This window comes from Danio rerio, chromosome 7 (assembly GCF_052040795.2).
Source record: "Danio rerio strain M-AB ecotype USA chromosome 7, GRCz13ab, whole genome shotgun sequence".
Taxonomy (NCBI): Eukaryota; Metazoa; Chordata; class Actinopteri; order Cypriniformes; family Danionidae; genus Danio; species Danio rerio.
In genome coordinates, this window is record NC_141027.1 from 34,048,806 (window position 1) to 34,069,318 (window position 20,513).

The following is a 20,513-nucleotide window of genomic DNA, read 5'->3' on the forward strand; positions in this document are numbered from 1 at the left end:
TTGTATTTTCTTGGTTTAGAGTTTATGAAAACACAGGCAGTTATTAATGTAAACCTCAGTGTAAACAACTGTTTTATGACATTAACTGCCATAATTTTGTGAAAAATCACAGAGAGTGATTTGACACAATGGCAATGCATAAACGTGGATTAAACACTCACACAAACATCTACATGCGTTTGCTATATTAGAACAATAACCGGTTTTAAGGTTTACCGCAGCTTGAAAAAGTTTAAAACCCCCCAAAAATTTCGGTTATACCGTTCCTATGGCATTTGTAAAATTGTATTTTATGTGTTTTGTTATGTGTTGTAAAGTAATCTGTGTACTTGAAGGTAATGAAGAGAGCAAAAGTCAACGATTTATTTTAATTATATAGCGGACATGTTTACTGTTCCAACGAGGAAACAACTGTGTTTGAGGCTTTTAGCATGTCATTACTATGTACTGAACACTTATTATTTAGCTATGGCTTTAGATTTTCACTAGGGATGCAACGATTAAAAATTTTGGTTGTGCGATTATAGTCTAAGAAATAATCACGGTTTCATGGTTATCTCAATTATTTGCATTAATTGCTATCAAAACTCCACTAGTTTAAAACTAGTTTAAAATTCTTTTAAATTTTGTTTTGAAGTTCGGGTCCAACTAAATATTTGTTGCCATTCTATTCGTTTAAGTTCACTTAATTGAATATATAAAAATCAGTGGATAATAGCGATGCATTTATTAGATAAAATTGCTCATTTAATGTGTTTTTGAAAAAAAAATAAAAAATTAGACCCAGCAGCGAAACTATCGCGCCACTGCTTCTTCAACAGCGCTCACGCCTCGTGCTGATGCACGGCTTCTGCGTGGATTATGAAAGCTCTAACCTGTTAACATGGATGACAAAAAAAACACACTCTGCTTACTCTTGCGGTGTGAAACAGGCTTGAGTTTTTCAGCACTCACTCTGAAAACACTCAGTTGATCTCGGCTGGCATTCGCCACATGATCGCTCTCATCAGCGCCATTATTTGTAACTTTAAGTGGTTTTACAAATCTGTGTACTTTCCATTGCTTCTACCTCAAACTGTTACTGTTTGCAATTCCCGCGTTTACAAAAGCCCCGTCATCTCAACTAGGTGCACCTGAAAAATGTGAGTGTGTTGCGTCTTGTGCGCATCCCTCCATTGGAAATAACGAACTTGCACAAGCTTGCCATAGTTAATAGCCTCAGTCATAGTTGGTCCAGTGTGCTGTGCGTGGTTATTAGTCTTGGTGTACAAACTAGTGCACAGTTGGCATTACTTTGTTTAGCTGTTGCAGTTTTGTTCCGTGCAGAAATGCGGTGTTGAGAAGCTTTTACGATTAATTAACCTTGACGAATTAAATCGCAGATAATAGTGAAACCGGTTAATGGTCTCATCCCTAATTTTTCCTCTATAGTACTGAAATGGTATGACAAATACTACAAAGCTAAAAAAAATATTACATCAGCATATGGTCTCAAAATAAAATTTAAATCCCATTACATTAATATTTACTTAATTGGACTAAATTATTGAAGTCTGGCATATGTCGCCTATTTTTTGAGTTTTAACTTTAGGATAAATATTATGACCAATAAATACTGACTACAAGACCAAAAAAGAAAAATGGAACACTTTATAGAGGGATGAATCATTCACGAAAAAATCTCTAACACGCATTTACAAAACAGTGTTAATAAAATTTTTTAATCCCAAACAAATCACAGAGAGAAAGCAAGACTATAAGTATATCCTTTTTCTTCAGGTAACCTAGATGAGCATCACTGTCTCATGGTGGCTTTAAAAACAACATATCTAATTTGTTGACCGTGTGGAGCTCGTTGTGTCTTTAAACCCCACTCATCTATATTGCTGTGATATAGTGTGAAGTATGTGGAGATGAGACAGGAAGACTTCAATACATGAAGACGACAAACAGAACATGAGTCCTGCTGAGCTAACTAGACAAAACATTTTAAAATCCAGAAAAGAAGCAAATGAACCCAGATCAGTAAGCTGATTCCACATTACTCTGGTAAAATAAAAATCTCTTTTCTGGTATTTGGTCATGTGCTGCATTGTGTGGGAGAACATGGAGTGCGAGCTAAACCCGCAGGAAATTGGTAAGCTAGAGCCAGGTAAGGGAACATCTGCTGAAGAGAGATATAACACACACACACACATAACCACAATCCCCACCTTAATCACCTCTGTCTTGATGGAGGCTATTTGTGTGGCCAGAGATATCTGGCTACAGCCTGAGAGCAGGAATGAGTACATCAGTACAGGCTTAAAATGGATCTCAACAAATGGATAAAATAATAAAATGAGGAAGACATGTACAGTCAAATACATTTCTGCTGAAATACACCAGCCAAAAATGCTCAAATAATTATTCTGTATCTACACAACTGACATTCCCTGCAGGTAAGCAACAGGACAATTAGACAATGTGAAACTCACCTGCTTCAAAAACAGCTTAGGTTACATCTGCCATTACCGAATCACTGTTATATAAATCATCATTGGATATGAATATGATACGACAAATATGCTTGCTCCTGTGGGAATCACTGCATCTCTTTTGACTGAAAATGTGTATATGGATGAAAAAAACAAGAGATGTTCAGACACCATCCAATGTCACTCCACTGGTAATTTAATGGAGTCTGCGCACAATTGCTTTGACATTTAGTCTGCATCTAAATTATGTCATTGCCAGTATACAATCAACAAAAATATAAACGTAAAAACAGTAGAATGTCCAATATCACAGTACCATGACCTTCAACGTTCTCTGTGAGAATCTGAAGTGTGCAAACAAAATACACTTGACTTCAGAGTATGCAGATCCCTCCTCAAAAAATGCAAAGGAGTTTAAGGGGAATCACTTCAACTTTGAGTCTTCATCCAATATCACATACTTCCCTATTAGTAGGTGAAGTTCCTATTTTAAGCAGAATATCCAGCCTAATCTCATGATGAAACAGAACTATTTTACGCTTTGTCAGTTTAGTGGCTAATTCAGTCATACGAAAATAATATGAAAAAGGAGTCAAAGCAATAATTGTAGTAAACTGCACAAATGAGATAGTATGAATTCATATGAATTAGCCACTAAATTGCCGTGAGATAGCATTGGAATTTCAGTAAAGGCTAAATTTTCATAATATAAATGGAAAAAACGGCCCCTGTAGTGTTTATATAATAATAATACAACAATAAATAACAATAAATAACAATATTAAAATGATTTTTGCTCGATTATCCTTTTGGATTGCTTTAATAATCCCCATGAGATCAATGGATATTTTATTTCTATACATATTATTTTAAAATCTGAAGTAAATTATCCATTTTTGTTCTCATACAATAATCAATGTTTGTGTGGCTGCGAAGTGCTCTCTCTTCTACATTTGATAACTCAATAGTAGTTTTACAGACTTTACGTTTAAATTTAAGTTGTCTCTACTTTTTAACACCCAGTCTTTGAAGTGGTCATTTTAAAGCCAAAGCTCTTCAAATTTATATTATCCTGTCATTAACAGCCTTAAATGACAGGTACAGTCCGGTAACTACATCTGACTTAAGTGAATGACTGTGGATAAAAGGAATTTAATGGAGCTAAAAATGCCCTAACCATAACAGCAGGGTTTAAAATGTGGTAAAAATACATTTGGATAAAAGGAAACTACAATTTCAAATGACAACCGGTCCCTGATATTCCACGACAAGGACAAACAAAATAAGTAAAAAATTATAATTCTGTGATTTTTAATGTCTGGAACCCCCTCATTCCATGATATTCCAGAAATTCTGTCACTCCTGGAAATTTATAATAAAGAAAATAATATGGAAAATATAGTAGCTGAAAACAGTAGTCTGCCTGACCCACTCTTCTCAAAAAGGCAGGCAAAAAGCTACCATATGATTTAGTAGTGCATGCATATTGGAAACTTTACTATCCCAATAGGCTACTGCGACAATAAAGCAACATGATCAAATTATTAAAACAACAAAAAAAATGTAATGCAAAAAAAAGACTATCATACAACACATTCATTAAATAAAGACTACACTTTTTTTTAGAAGTTATGGAACACATATTCAAAATATTTACTTGCTAAAAAAGTGTGCAAATTTAAAAAGAGCAATGAAAACTGAAAAAAATAAGCACAATATTTAATCTTGAGCATGTCACAATGCAGGATAGGGCAATACTGATATGATTTATATTTACTCTAAAGATATTTAAAGATTCAACATATCAATTATTGATTCAACACTATAAATTGTGTTCTGTGATATCATGTTTCCTATAGTATTAAAAATAGGTCTGTAGTGGTCCACAGATATAACAGACATTTGGACCACTGTATTACTGTATAATTTAACAACGACTCATGCAGCTCATATATAGATTCTATAGGGGGAACAAAACCTTTATGAGTAGGTGTCCATTAGGTTTATCACAAACATAGTCTGAATATTTTGAAAATGCCTCCAAATCCAGACACTGCCTCCAAAAAAAGAAATTACTATTTCAAACTGACTTTACAATTGTGATACACACAGATACACACATACAGTTATAAACCTAGAATGCAGTCTAAAGATAAGAGTTTAGTTTGCATCACAAAGCCTCAGAGTCATTCAACAGATGCATATCAGTCCAGTGAGCAACGAATGTGCAAGTCTACCTCTCTCATCCACCTACTAATACCTCCTGCCAGTCTGACTATTTTTCTAACCCAAAATAACATTTTGTACAGTTGCTGATTACTGCTTTTAAGTAGCTATTAAATGCTTCTACAAGCAAAGTGAAAAGAGGTGCTGCAAAATATCAGGTTAGAAGCAAACCAAATCTAATTATGGCTTTGAAATTCCTCTCTAAACTGGTATGAAGAGGTAGACCTGTTAAAGCCCAAGGACAAACTGTAGGTCAGCATGCAAGAAATTAATAAGTGCAAAAAAAGCACCAGAGGATTTTTTTTTCTTTTTCTAGATTTCTATTATAGACTAGACAAAGCCATGAATAAGAATGAATAAAAGAGAGCAGCACGCATACAAGCAAAAGAGCAGACAGTGAAAACTGTGTGAAATTCTTCTGGTGTGCCGGTCAACACTATATAATACAAATTTAGTTTCCATAGACACAACTGAAACAGCAATGCTGCTTAAACATGCATCTTGTAGACTAATTTTCCCATTCACATATAATTAAAAGGATAATTCACCCAAAAATGACATTTCTGTCATCCTTTACTTTTTTCTTCTGCTGATTACAGACACACACACACACACACACACACACACACACACACACACACAGACACAGACATACATACATACATTGTGAAGAACGTTGGAAAAGTGTAACCTTTGACTTCCAAAGTATTTTCTATCCTACTATGGAAGTCAAAGTCTACTAGTTTCCAACATCCAAAATACCATTTTTTTTGTTTAACAGAACAAGAAAAAAAAGTCATAAAAGCTTGGAAGCACTTGAGGGCAAGTAAAAAAATGAGCACTTTAAAATCTGAGTGAACAATTCCTTTAAGACCTCACACTGAGGTTCAAGAACATCACAGCCATGCAACACCTGTCATTAGCAAACTACATTAAACTTAAATGGTTTGTTCACATAAAATTAATTTCCAAATGATTCTGTAAGTTCTGTGTAACACAAGAGATTTTAAACTAATATGACAGCTTCAATAAACATTCCCTTTCACATCCCACAGATTTAAGCGAATGGTGTATTTCTGCTAACATCTTATACTTTTTCAGCATACCGTATGCATTTTAGATGCACTAACACTTACTAACAATAATGAAAACTAATAATCATATGAAATCGTTGTTTTAGAAAAGAAAGAGAAGCTGTTGCGTCCTCTGCCTCTACTGCCAATGAAGCACAAGAACGCTGAACTTAAATGTTCACTCAGCATCAAGCAATGCCATCTGAATAAGTTGAGAGATTTACCGTAGTAATCCTCATTAGTTATTTCGCTGCTGAAATCTGAGTGACGGTGCTCGTGCACTTCTCCTGCTTTGATTGACAGCACGTCAACAGCGCTCGCGCCCTGCACGCGAAGCGATGGCGCTTTCTAGAAAATCCACAAGTACCAGCGACTACATCCCACATTCACAGCAAACCCTCATATAATGTCAAATAACAGCAGGCGCTGAAAGAGACCGAGTCACAGACTGATTTTTCAGTTAATACTCTTCAGCCGATTAATTAGGGAGAAAAGAGTTAAAGTTAGTAATTCCCCTGAGGAGAGCGGTGGACAGACAGCTCCCTCTACATCAACAATAACACGCTGAAAGCTTTCTACAAGAGCTGCCCTGCAAAATCATTTCTCATGCAACTTTAGCCACGAGAACAGAGGTTTGATGCATCATAACGGCCTGTTAATGCAGCAGGTAAGTAGTACGCGTACTTCTAACGGTACAATAAGATCTCCCTGCACACTATCCGACTGGAAATTGAGCGCAGCGTTTTACCTTTAGTTCCGCACTCTCCGCCATCTTGTGACTGCTAGCGCAGGCGTGACGTTGCCGGGTCACGTGGGTGCACGCGCGGCTCGTTGCCCGGCGTAACCGTTCACACGTTTCTCAAACTGGGGTGTCCAAAAATCCCGCTCTACCTTTGTGACAGGAAAACTATGTTGAGGAAAGGTATTGTTTTTATTCCCATCTAGAGTCTAGGGGTACCATATTATAAATAGTATTGAAACGTGTATTCGGAAGAAGGAGAACAGCATAATTATGCGTTAAATTACCATTAAGTGCTTTTCATTTAGTTTTGCGGTAATGTTGACTCACAGTGGCAAAATAACATTGATATTTGGACAGGGAATTGATTATGTAAATAACATTTCATTTTGTTTAAATATGCAAATGCCGCTTAAATAGTTTGAAATGCGCTGATTTGCATACAGTTCAGAAATCTGAACATTGGATTAAGTTAGATTAAAATTCTTGTTTCTAATTGTAAAACAGAGTAAAGAGTATAGGCTACAGTGAGAATTTCTTTCAAACAAGAAAGTGTTCAAACAGAGCATTTTACAATTTTTGTAGAACAAAATCACCAAATCAACATGAATATGAATGTATTCACGTCCCTCTGTAAAACCTTTAGATTAGAATATTTGGTCAGACTTGACATTAAGGTTTCGTTAGTTAATCAGGCCTGTAGCCAGCCTGGTAAAAGGGGTGGTTCCAATCTTTTTGCAGTTTTTCGACTCATTGTCTATTTAATTATAAGTTGAAATACTGCATATTAATGACATTTCAAGCACTATTGCTTGCTAGATTAGTTTGTCAGATAGTCACACTTTTTGATGTACTAAATTCTAAAGATTTAAAATAAAAATATATATATGAAAAATAGGCTACTTATATTTAAAGTACAACTTCATTAGATCATATTTTACAAACGGGTAAAAAATTGTAATCTATAAAGTTTTAAATTAAACTGGTCTATTGTCATTTATTAGGCAAATAACAAACTGGCCAACATAATCAACTGTCCCCAGTCAGAATTTAGTTGGGTATTTGAACAATAAAAAGTTAATAATAATGATAATAAGGTAGAGCTTCAAGATTTTTATAGCCACTCTTGTAAAAAGTGCATTTGATAATTTATGGAAAACAACAATAGCCTAATTAGTATGATAACTTAAATATGGGCTGCCTTTGGTGCTTCACAACATTTTATTGGTAATTTTTTCTTTTAAGTATAAGGTCCAAGATTTAGAATAAAAGGTACTTGTAAAATGTTTTCTCTATTTAACAACAATACAATTAAGCTTACTTTACTTTGCAGGTCTTACTTTAGGTCTTAAAGCCTTTTTCGGTGGGTTATTTCCATAATTATGAAGGCATAACAGTCGGTCCTTCAAACCACCCAAACCCACCTGACTACGGACCTGTTAATATTAGTTGATGTACACTACCGGTCAAAGGTTTTGGGTCAGTTTTTTAAAAATTTAAATTATTCATCAAGGCAGCATTTATTAAATTAAAAAAAATGTTAAACATGTTAAATCCTTATTTATTAAATATTTATTTATTAATTACTGCATTTAGTTTCAAATGAAATTATTACTCCAGTCATTATTGCTTTTAATACTATTACATTAATGATGATGATAATAATAATAATAATAATAATAATAATAATAATAATAATAATAATAATAATAAACAATAACAATAATAAACAATAATAATAATTAATATTAGAGTGATTTCTTAAGGATGATGTGACTGAATACTGGAGTAATGAACCTGAAAATTAATCTTTAAAATCACTGGAATAAAAGATAAAATTAAATGATAAACTACTTTTGAAAAATAATTTTATAGAGCAATAACATTTTACTATTTTACCATTTGTACTGTAATTTTGATGAAATTAATGCAGACTTGGTAAGCAGAAGAAGCTTATTTTAAAACATTTAAAAATCCTACTGACCCCAAACAGTAGTGTATTTATTTACTGACATGAATTAATAATGAACAATGCTTGTATATCGTTTATAAAGCATACATTAGTCTACTATTTACACATTTACAGATGCATCTAAACTCACACTATGAGTACACTATGAGTTAAACTATTTATAAACAACATTATTTCCATTATTGGTAATGAAGATGATTAAATACTGTAATAAATGTATTGATCATTGTTTGCTCATGTTAGCATTCTAGCAATACATTAACTAACATCAACTAATGCAACCTTATTGTACAGTGTTACCAAATATATGATTAAATGAAGTCTAAATTGACTTCATTTATTGAAAAGTGCATTTGTCTACTTTTTTCTTAAATGAATACAAATAAAACAAAACAATCATTAAAATAAGCTATGACAACTAAAGCATTCCTTACATTTTGATTACTTTGATACTGAGCATGTTTTTCTAGTTTTGCAAAACGTTTATTTGCTACACTCTTAAATAAAGGTTCTTTATTGACATCAATGGTTCCATGAAGAATCTATAATATACATTGAACCTTTTTATTTACTAAAGATACTTTACAGTGGAAATAATATATTTAGAATATGAAATTGTTTTGCACACTATAGGACTGCACGATATTGTGAAAAACTCACATTGCGATATAAGTTTTTTCTGCAATATATGTTGTGAGTTTACCCCTGGCTGGTTCGAAGCTGGGGTAAATTGAGACACAAGAAAACTTTGTTTTAAAACAATCATATTTTCACTTTCGATTATCCTAAATACAGTCTGATAAATTCCATTGCTAGAAAACATTCTGAATTAATGAGAAATGTGTAAACTTGACTGATAAATCATTTTAGCTCGCTTTCAGGGGAGCAAATGTAAAAAGTGTCTCACTTTACCCTGCTCTCCCCTAATTTCACTCAATGATTTTACATTGATTGGGAAGACTTTGTAGGGGAGTGCATCTCTATAAAATATACAAAATAAAAAAATTAAAAATTAAAGCACAGATGAAAGCAGAATAGATTTATGAAAATTAAATAAACATCCCTTTATGGTTTTCAGTATTGAGGTACAGAAATTCAATAATCGAATATAAATTAACACTATTCATTGTATAAATAATTAAGCAATTCATCTTTAAGTTAAAAAACTTTATAGTTTGTTGTGAACAAATGGTTTAAATTAGCTTGAAATCTTATTCTCACATGCCATTAAAAACATTAAAGTGAAAAGCTTTCACGCTATTGAATAAATTAAACCTTTCACTGACAGCTATGGTTTCTGGTTAATCAAAATTACTATTTGACATTCCAGCAATGTGACTGTTGCAGATTCACACATTGCGATTTCGATGAAAAAACTATATGTTGTGCAGCCCTAGGGCACTTTGAAAAAAATTGAATCGCATTGGTTGCTCTTCAGTGTTTGTGGTGCTAGGACTCACATTTACATTACACTAAAATAAAATAAACTGAACTTTAACTGTGACAACTGAACTGAAGGAGTTTCAGTTTACTAGAACTTCATCTTTTGCTTTTTTACACAAATAGGCATGGGACGATAACTGTTTTCAAGGTATACCGCGGTTTGGAAAGGTCAAGGTTTTAAAACTGACATGATTTTCTGCTGTACTGCTCCTACTGTATATGTAAGATTTTTTTAGGACAACAGAATCTCCAGCAGAAAAGATATCCAAAGATGCATTTTTAAATTGTAAAGAAATCTGTGTTTTTGAAACTAATGAAGACAGCAGAAGTCAATGATTCATTTTCATTATTTAGCATGACGTGTTTACTGTTCCAATAATCACAGTAATTAAAAAAATATATATTATAAAAAAAATATGAATATATGTTTCTGGCGATGATGCAGTAGGTAGTGCTGTCGCCTCATTGCAAGACGGTCGCTTGTTTGAGCCTCGACTGGGTCAGTTGGCAATTCTGTGTGGAGTTTGCATGTTCTCTCCTTTTTTGCATGGGTTTCCTCCGGGTGCTCCGGTTTCCCCCACAAGTCCAAAGACATGCGGTACAGGTGAATTGGGTAAGCTAAAATTGTTCGTAGTGTATGTGTGTGAATAAGTGTATGGGTGTTTCCCAGAGATGGGTTGCAGATGGAAGGGCATCCGCTGCGTAAAACATATGCTGAATAAGTTGGCGGTTCATTCCGCTGTGGCGACCCCAAATTAATAAAGGGACTTAGCCGAAAAGAAAATGAATGAATATGTTTCTCAAAATAAAATATATTTTCGCAAATGGGGATTTTTTGTTTTGTTTTTATCCACACATTTAAAAAGAACATATTTTAGAGCAGTAACCACAATACTGTGAAACCGTGATATTTTTTTTCATACCGTCAGAATCTTATACCAGCCCATGCCTACACACGAACATTGTAAAAAGCTCTATTTAAATAAAGATGAATTGAATTTAATACTCCATACGGTCTCTGAGTCTACACCTACGAGTGTAAAAAAAAAAAGGGCCTTTGAACTTTGGGGTCCCACTTTATATTGTCATTAACTAGTAGATACTTACATTAAAAAGTAAAGTACTTAAGTTGTTCATGTTGTATTGAACACTTGTTCTTGAGGTGGGTAAAGGTGGTTCAACAGTTAATTATAAATGCAATAACAGAACTTAATTCCAGATGTACTTAAATGCAGATAATTTATGTACATTTGTGCATTTGATCAAATGATTAATTTAAATGTACTACTTAAAGTAGTAATTAATTAGGTCACTTAATATAAAGCGATATAAATTTTGTTTTTGACATTGTGAGGCTTTAAGTTAAAAATAGAGATACTGTCACCTACTGTATATAGATGCACAGAACATATCGTCTGACACAAGTTTGATTGTGATAAGTGAATAATGAAATTAAATATCTACAATAAAATATTTTTTTTTCAGTTAAGAATGCAGATTATTATTATTAAAAACTCAAGCTTATTTAGAATTCAGGTTTATTTTATTTATTTATTTATTTTGTCAGTAAGTCAGACCTTTAAAGATCCCATAAAATTAAAATAAAGTTTTTTATATGTTAGTATCAATATTGTTAGATTTTAAGATATCTATAAGTTATATTTATTTCACTGACATGGCACTGTTTACAAAAGAATTTACGCAAATATGATTATTGTAAACTGAGGATTCGCGCACTGAGCAATCAAACAGGCAATGCCTATTTGTATCGCTAGATGGAAGTGTTGTATTGCACAAATAGACTCCTCATGAGCTAATTTATTTTTTAGGTTAGCTGTTAATGTGTAGGTTTTTTAAATATTAGGCTGCAGAACTGGTGTGCAATATATACATATATTATTGTATATTAATTAACTAATAAATCATATATTTTAATGAGAATACATAGTAAATACAATTGTTTAAAATGTGTTATTTGTTATAGGCTGCATGCTGCAAGATCAAGCCGAGGAGGGCGGCATTATCACGCATACTTTCCAGGTAACGCCGGCACAGTTTCTATTATAGTCAAAATTTGTTTAATTTTTGAAGGTATGAAAGACATTTTTTTTAATTCACGAGTCAATATTTGTGGCTTTAATTTAACTTTTATTGAAGAACGAGGCAAGAGAATGTTTTATTTTCGAAAAAATAAAAGTAAAACTGAAGAAACACTCCAGAGGTTCTGTGTCATTTCGTTTGAGCACTTTCATGTGGATCAACAACTTTCTCAATTGTTTATGTTGGAAATTAGGGCTAAGTGCTTGTTTGAAGTTGCGTCTTTTGTAAATACAATTCACTTTGAATCATTTTGTACTGATTCATGTTAGGATATACAGGTCTGAAAAGTTGCTTATTTAAAGTGCTTAATATTGATAATACACAATTCATTTGTGATAGCACATCATTGAATTCATTGTGAGAAAAAAAAACTAAATACATGAAAAAACGCATAAATACATAAATAATGAGAATAATCAACAATTCCAGTTTATGAAATTTCACATTATACAGTTCATTGCACATTGCCACATATTATGTATTTGTATTGTTTTAAAAAAAGTCAACCTATTTACACAAGAAACAGGATAATTATTTGAGGGCTTATCGATGACATCCTCTGGCTTGTTTTACTCTGTTTTCCTAAAGTAATCCTAGACACTTTCATTCACAGCAGAATGTTCAAATGCCAGTGATTGTGATTCAGCAGTCCTCGGTCCTCAGCGTCCAGTGTGCATAACTCAAACCGAGTGCGAATGGAGAATTCCTTCACGGGAGGTTCACAGATGTCACTTGGATCCTGGGATGCAGTTTTTTAAGTTAAGGTGGTAAGAGAGGTGGCTTAAAGGTGCAGGTCCCTGTGCAGTGGCGTGGAGTGAGCATTTTGCAGGAGAAATGGTGAAGAGCGTCGTGAGCTTCTAGGGAAAAGGAGGATTTAGTTCCATGAAGCATGACACAAGGGAAATCTACTGCTAAACCTATGTAATCCTTTACGTTCTCCAAATAGATACACCTTAGTGAATGTATAAAGCGTGGTTGCATGCTATTATTCTTTACTGCAATGTAAAATTGGTAACGTGTAAAAGCTAAAGAGACATTTCAACCTCAAGGTTTTGTTGGTATAAATTAATATATCAAGGCCAACTCAGTTATGCTAGAATATTTTTAATGAGTTAAACCAGTCAATATAGGCGTTAGATGTATTTTCCAAGTATTAGCCAAACACAACGTTTTACGTACATTGAGTATTTTGTTTAAAAAGTACCACTTGCATATTTCTTTTGTATTTTTCTTAGATATTTTTCATTCCAGTTGATTGTGTAAGTGCAGACCTCAGAATAAATAAGTTTTCCCCCTTTTGAAAATTAATATTTTTATTAATTCCTTAGTGAATATATCCAATTAACAAAAGCTTTTTTAAACACTTATATTTATTAAAAGAAGAGTTTGGTCACCTAGAAATAAAAATATAATATATTTCACTTGCAAAACAAATTACAAACTACACAATTTTAAATTATGTTTTTGTTTCTTTTGATTTTTCCTGTTTATTAAAATTTTATTTCATATTTTACTCAAACATATTAATTTGGGTATAGCAATATTTGGACTGTGAACTAAAGAATCTACATTTTTATATACACATATATATTATTTGAAAGCATCCTAAAAATATGAATTTAAGAGGGATGTACTGATTTATCCTGAACACTATATATTTCTAAATTACCTTTAAGCTTCTGCTGAATTGCATAACGAGCCTTTCTCTCCTGATCCAACTCGTTGCACAATGTGTCTAAATAAAATAAACAGAAAAATTAATAAATCATTTGAAGTGGGTCACAAACATTCCCAGTGACCTAATATTGCCTTTAAAAATTAGAGCAATGTAAAAATATGCAAGTGTTACTTTTAGAAACTAAACTAGCCTTTTCTCATCACTAGTGCAAAATTACCTCGCACAATCTGCAGCTGCTGGACCATCTCCTCTCGATAAGACAGTTCCCTCTTCATTTGATCCTGAAAATTATCTGTTAGAGTCAACATGCATTAAGTTATAAATAGAAGAAATTATAAACCAATTAGAAGCATAGTTTGGGGAAAATAGCCATCTGTTAATTACCTTTCAAACTTTGAAATTCCCTTTCCAGTTTTTTTCTCAGCTCCACTTGCTCCAATAGCTGCTTTTGGAGCTCCTCTGTGGAAAACCAATAGAAGTCCCATAAATTATCATATCACTATGACTTTTAATCACAACATCTCTCAATAGCTTTTAAGTAAGCTACAGTTATTATTTTTTAAAGAAAATTAGCCCAAATAAATCAGAATTGTATTTGTTTGGATTATGTATTTCCTCTCTGTTTTTCTTGTCTAATAGTGCTATTTAGGTTACTAAGGCTAAACACACCATCCCCGTGTTCTCAAGCATGACATTGCAAAATAATTAGGACAGTTGCCTGAGGGCTGTGAGGAAAACAAGCCCGGCAGTGTGGATCGTCTGCAGTTCAAGGACAATTCTCAGTAATACACAAATGTGCAGCGATCTCATGAATACAAAAAAAGGGGGCAAACATTGTACACAAAAGCTTAAATATTTGCCCTAAAAATAAACAGGCTAATGCATTGTTAAATTTTATTCCTTGAGAGCTTGTGCTCGTAATTTATAACGTTATTTGCGTAAAGTCTTTTGTTATGAATAACATGAATGTTTACGCTGTTACCTTTTGCCATATTCTCGATGTCTTTCTCGAAATTAAATCTGTTATCAGTACTTCTCAATGCTGCGTCAACTGGCAGAAAACAATAAATAAAGATATTGTATTAAAATTATAAAGAAAATAAATATTGCATAAACAAATAATTTTGCTTTAAAATCTTGAAATTATTTGATATATGCTACTCACTTGAATTCTCTCTGCTTACTCTAATTTGGTCCGAGCAGGATTTTTGAGATTCGCATTCGTCGTCAGTACTGTTTGAAATGTGTGAATCTAGAGGAAATATATTTATGTTAGCAGGTCACTCGATTGTAGTGCATAATTCAACATGTTTTTCTCATAATTATCGAAATTAAAGTTGTTAACAAGCTGGCCTATAATACTAATATATTGGGCAAAATATTAAATACCAGTTTAATCAATTCTTACCATTTGTATCTTGCGCGCAGCGAGAAAGTTTGGAGGCCGAACAGGACAGGGTGTTCTGAAGAGAGGCTCCATCCTTTTCATGCGAGTACACCTGCAAAAATTAGCCAAGCATTTAAAAATAAATACAACACCAATTATGGTGCCTGTAATTTCATTCTTTTTACGCAACAATTCGTCAGACAATAGACTGCGTTTAACCGTACTCTTACATGCATATCTGGCAACATCCAGGCAAATTACTCGTATTACAAGGTGCATTCAGTCTGATGGACTGACAAAGAGAATAATTTGCCCAGTATCCACAGGGGAGCCCTTACACCAACACACTAATAGCCCGCGGGCTACGACAGAAATGACCATTCATCCTAAACATTTAATTTACTATAATTACGCGCCGATGGGCGCTTTTATCCAGACCGTTTTACGTCAATAAACAGGATTAAAACGAGGTGTATCCATAACAACGTAAAATACAAAGTGTTCACAAATAGAAATCTATAAATATAGAGTCCACAGACTCATAATTAGACGTCATTACACGCTAATAATGCTGAAAGACTGCTGTATTAGACAAGTGTGTCATCCTGAGAATTGACTGCTTTTATTCACTCTGACATTATTCAAAATCATTTTTGCAATAACCTGGGGCCATTTATTTGATGCTGTAATGCTGGATATAGAATTAAATGGCTTCTTTGGCATTGAACATTTTAGTTTGTGTCACTCACATCGTAAGCAATGGCATCACTTTTCTTCGCCACCTGCTTGTTCTGCTTGTGATCAGGGGAGCCCGAGTCACTGAAAGTGACCGTCTGGTGGCCATCGTCCGGCTGAGGCGTTGGTGTGTCTTCCCTCACTGGACTTTGCCGATCATCTACGGAAAGTTGTATAGATTCCTCATCATCGGGAATTCTGTGAGTCTCCACGTCCACATCTGGTTCTTCCCCGCTGTCCGCGCACGGAGAGGCCGATCTGTAGCTGGAGGTCTCGCTCACAAAGTCAGGCGACAAATGACCAGGATGTGCTCCACTGTACGCGTCCCTGTTCCCGTAAAGCTTGGCTATACTCTCTGCGTCTTTAACCACTGGTCTGAACGCAGAAATATAGCTTAGCTTTCTAGGAGTGCTGGGTTGACCCTCACTTGACCTGGCCTCGTCCCCAGATTTGTCCTCGTCGTTCCTGAGGGACTGTGAGCTGGAGCAGCGCTCGCTGTCGAACAGACTGTCTCTAGGTGTGTTTCCTCCCCTCTCACTCTCTGACATCTCTGCTTCCGTTTGCCGGCCACCCAGTAAGTCCGCGTGTGGCTTTGGTTGGTAGGATGAGAGCGGCAGGCTGCCCGCGGTGGGCCAAAACATAGGAAAGGAAGGATAGATACCGTCCTTCGCACCGGGCCAAAACACGCTGGGCACATTGGTCTTATTCTGCTCACCAACTCCATCGTCCTTCTTTTGACACAGTCCAAATGCTGGGAAACTATACGGATGCGGGAAGATGGGTGGCGGGATCTTCTGGAGCATGCCGAAACTCTTACTAGGCACAGGGATGACCGGATAGTTGCGCACGCTGTTGCTTAAACTGAGGTTACCGCGGTCGTCGTCGCAGCGCAAAGTTTTGTGAGGGATATCGGAGGAAGTAGTTTGCGTGATGTTGCCGGAGGACTGCGGTTTGAGATGGGAGGACATTTCGGATCCACTACCCGGCATTGCGCGTTTTCTGCTCCCGCCGTTAAACATGGCCTTGACGTCCTCCCACGCGTGACAAAGATCATCAGCCAAACTTTTGTCGGTGAGTTTCAGATGGCGCCTCCATGAATTAAAATTAGCCGCGTCCGGCTGCGTGTATTTCGATTCAGGTGTGCGGTGCGAATGAAATATAAATTTGTTTGGTGAAAAGTACATATTGCAATAGGTGCACTTGATGCATTTCGCCCTGGAGCTATTGTACCTGGCGGGTATGAAGTTTCCCCGACATCCCCAGGCGCACTCGTGTGAAACATCGAAAGCAAAATTCTCGGGTAATTTGGGAGGATTGTGAGCCCCGAGAAAGGATTTGCAGAGGCGCTCGGCCTCGCGTTTGGTGATCATGCCACAGCGGCGCGAGGAGATGGGCATAGCCCCCGCGCGCCTCAGGATCTCCAACTGCACCGGCGTGCACTGCACACACGTAATTCCAAGCGCCACGCGTCGGTTGTGAATTTCGTTGTAACTGTAGTTCTTCAGTAAAGTGTTGGAAATCTGCGCCAAACACAGTCTCTCCTGGCCGTCGATTACCAAAGAGACGATGGGCACTCCGTACAGCGCAGTCTCACTCACTTGATTTGGCTTCATCGAGCTGCTGCCAGAATAAGGCTGGAGTTCTTGCTTCGAGCTGGGAGAAGAGCAAGTATCTCGTCCCGTAGAAAGCTGACTGGGTATCGACTCCATTCCTGGAAGTCTGTGGAGGAGACATAGATGTTAAATTACACTACAATCCAAGAACTAGCCTATATTTTATGCTAGAGATTATTTACAATTATTGATGTGATTTGTACAAGCGTTCTCCCAGCATAAATATATTCTTTACAGTATTATTATTTATAGGAATAAATAGCAATAATAACTTTATTTATACGAATAATAATATTTAATAACTATTATTATTGCTAAAACTGGTTTGATTATTACATATTGGCGCACATTATCTAAAAAAATTAACGAAACAAGAAATCGGTATATGATAATTGCAGTAATTTCAATAGTCTATAATTCGTCTACGTAATCAAGTTTATTCGTTTGTTTTAACCCTTAGTCAAATTAAAAACAGGCTACAATCTTTTTACCACTGTATTACACAATATAGATAACATTTAACGTTTTAATTAACACGTTAAAGCCAACTAATTAACACTGAGGCCTACAATTAATATTTCATTTTTAGGTTAAATATTTTGACGACTTTCCTTAAAAGCTCGCACTCTTTGACCCGAGAGCCTGCATCATTGCTTAATGTCTTCAAATCGGCTCAGAAGCCGGAGCGATTACTTAAAGGCCTCTTACGGCGCTAATACGCAAAGGGGCAGAAGGGAAGAATCTTTTAGCTACTCCAATGAGCTTATCAACAAGGAAAAGAAGCAGTAAGCCGCTTTCTGTGTAATTACACAGCCTGTGTTGTTCGACTTTGATCTGTTAATAAAACTCTGATCATTTATAATTAAAACATTGCGCAGGAAGCCTTTATAATTTAGTACAAAGCATATTTTCGTTTCCCAGACGTCTCCGTATTGTTTACATTAAACCATATGCATATAGGCTATTAATTATTTTGCCAAATTATATCACCTGATTTAAATGCTATAAAATCCCTTTCGTAATCAAGGATAAAGCATATTTTAAATATTACAGTCCACTGTTTCATAAACATTGGATTGAGAAATGGATATTAAAAATAAGTTAGACATTTATGATTTATTTATCATTTATTAAAAAAAAATTACACCATGGTTATTATATAGACCTATCAAACAAATTTTAAATATAAAAAGAAACGTACCTTTTTCAATCAAGAAACGTCAGAAGAGCTTGTGTATCGCCTCAAATGAACAGGCCTAAATCAAGAGGGACAAATCGTTCGTGTGAAGTGCGGGATGAAAACTGCGAGTCTGTGTAGTCTTCCCTTTCAAAACAGCTTTAGAGTTTCCATCCCTCTCAGCTCTCGTGCGTGGTGACGGGAGCGCGAGCCGAGTGACCACATGGCAGTCCCGGAGCTCGTGTCTCTTCTTAATAGGTTGTGCGCGATCTACTTCAAGAGAGGGGACGCCAAAAAGAATAAGAAGGCACACCCACTGAGATCAAATCCGATTCTGGTATTAACCGTTTGCTTCCACTAGCCTACTTCAAAACAAATAGTACTGCCAGTTTAGAATTCAACTGAGCTGCTTATACAGACAGGCAGATAGATAGATAGATAGATAGATAGATAGATAGATAGATAGATAGATAGATAGATAGATAGATAGATAGATAGATAGATAGATAGATAGATAGATAGATAGATAGATAGATAGATAGATAGATAGATAGATAGATAGATAGATAGATAGATAGATAGATAGATGATTTTTGCTGCCTTTGTTGATATCTAAGTTCAATTTAAGCGGTTTTGCGCATAGACGATTGCGCATGGAAACAGGGAGGATGTACAATGAACAACCAATAATTATGATGCTTTGTTTGTTACTCTTCATGATATCATATACACATGTCTTTTTTCTCAGAGATGAACAAGTTTTGCATTAATTTTTAACTGTTCTGTTTTGAGTGACACTCGATAAACAAACTATCATTACGAATTAGCATGAAATATTTCCTTGTGTTGGGCATGCATGTCCGCGGGGCACGCACTGTCTAAACTGCTATTAGAAGTTCGTGGTCATTGCATTTTACGTCACATGTCTCCCAGTGAATGATGCACATTTGTTAAACACACCAGCCAGTGAGAGCGGCTAGTGTGTACAAACAGTGATATATCAGAGCAATGGACTGAGGTAAGTGGTGCAACCTTATATGGCCGTATTAACTATTTAAAACCTGATCAATGCCCTTCAGTTAACCCCACTAAGTCTTGACGTAAAGATATCAATATCGAACCGGGCAAAGTTGTGCTGTCCACTTTGAAATACGACAGTGGAAAATTGTCATTCCCTCAGAAATGTTTTGGCAATTTGTCCAGCTTTCATTGTTCACGCGTTTCAGTCTCTCCCTTTCTCTCTCAGAGGGTTTGCACAGTACAAAGTGTGGTCAAAACAACTGATAGCCAATGTTTTTTTTTAACCTAATAATGTGTCAAATATTTCCCACCTCCTTTAATTATTCCAGCCCTCGTCCATTTTACTTTGCTGTCATTCGTTAAGGTGTCAAAACAGACGTTTAATTAAACGGTAATTAATTATATAAATGTTAACAATTACCTGAATCAATTAGTTCATAATGTCCAAAAATGCCTTAGAGGGATGTTTCTTCTTAGCAAAGTCATTACCATTAAAACGCTTCGAGCTAAAGTGTATTTTACATTAACTGAACGTGTATCCTGAAACAAGTACAGCCGGCTGCGTTTGTATTAAAATATTTTTCCAAAATAGTTGAGGATAAAATACAGCTTATATGACGACAGAGATGAAAACAAATGGGAAAGTTTAAAAATCCGTCAAGCGATGCTCATGTGTCCTGTGACCAAGGGGCCACCGGCTTAACCTAATTCAATATTAATAGGAAGGGAAACTTTAACCAGATCTGCCTGGCCGTGTCTCCTTTCACAACCAAGAAGCTCCGTTCTGGCCCAACAATAATTACAATTTTATTCTGTAATTATTCCTTTCTTGTTAATTATTTAGAGGTCAGACTCAATGCAGCATTGTTAGCA

The 20,513-nt window shown here is 35.3% G+C and overlaps 2 protein-coding genes and 1 long non-coding RNA gene across 38 annotated transcripts in view; 1 reads left to right on the plus strand and 2 right to left on the minus strand.

Moving 5' to 3' along the window:
• Nucleotides 1–6,563, minus strand: part of pias1a (protein inhibitor of activated STAT, 1a) — a 65,631-nt gene extending 59,068 nt beyond the window's left edge. For 13 of the 21 annotated variants that reach the window (XR_015495843.1, XR_015495841.1, XR_015495839.1 and 10 more), the window contains exon 1: nucleotides 6,525–6,563. Coding sequence is in view for 2 of the 21 variants with exons in the window: in XM_087261361.1 (XP_087117487.1) it covers nucleotides 6,525–6,548 (24 nt within the window). In the remaining 19 variants the exon portion in view is untranslated. Of the gene's footprint in view, nucleotides 1–6,000 lie in introns of all 21 variants that reach the window. The other 8 variants (XR_015495850.1, XR_015495848.1, XR_015495847.1 and 5 more) reach the window with 1 other exon arrangement.
• A 2-nt stretch (nucleotides 6,564–6,565) lies between these two features.
• Nucleotides 6,566–14,820, plus strand: LOC141375390 (uncharacterized). Its single transcript, XR_015495853.1, has 3 exons — nucleotides 6,566–6,698; nucleotides 11,915–11,970; nucleotides 12,644–14,820. It is a non-coding gene; the product is annotated as an uncharacterized LOC141375390 (long non-coding RNA).
• skor1a (SKI family transcriptional corepressor 1a) lies at nucleotides 12,058–18,919 on the minus strand. 16 transcript variants are annotated; one of them, XM_087258591.1, is made up of 9 exons: nucleotides 18,645–18,872; nucleotides 15,845–17,549; nucleotides 15,117–15,207; nucleotides 14,874–14,960; nucleotides 14,691–14,759; nucleotides 14,093–14,167; nucleotides 13,926–13,989; nucleotides 13,700–13,765; nucleotides 12,058–12,884 (listed from the first exon to the last, which is right to left on the minus strand). In XM_087258591.1, the coding sequence occupies exons 2-8, from the start codon at nucleotides 17,537–17,539 to the stop codon at nucleotides 13,702–13,704; spliced, it is 2,145 nt and encodes a 714-aa protein (XP_087114717.1). In that variant the 5' UTR covers nucleotides 17,540–17,549; nucleotides 18,645–18,872; the 3' UTR covers nucleotides 12,058–12,884; nucleotides 13,700–13,701.
• Between the last annotated feature and the right edge of the window lie 1,594 nt (nucleotides 18,920–20,513).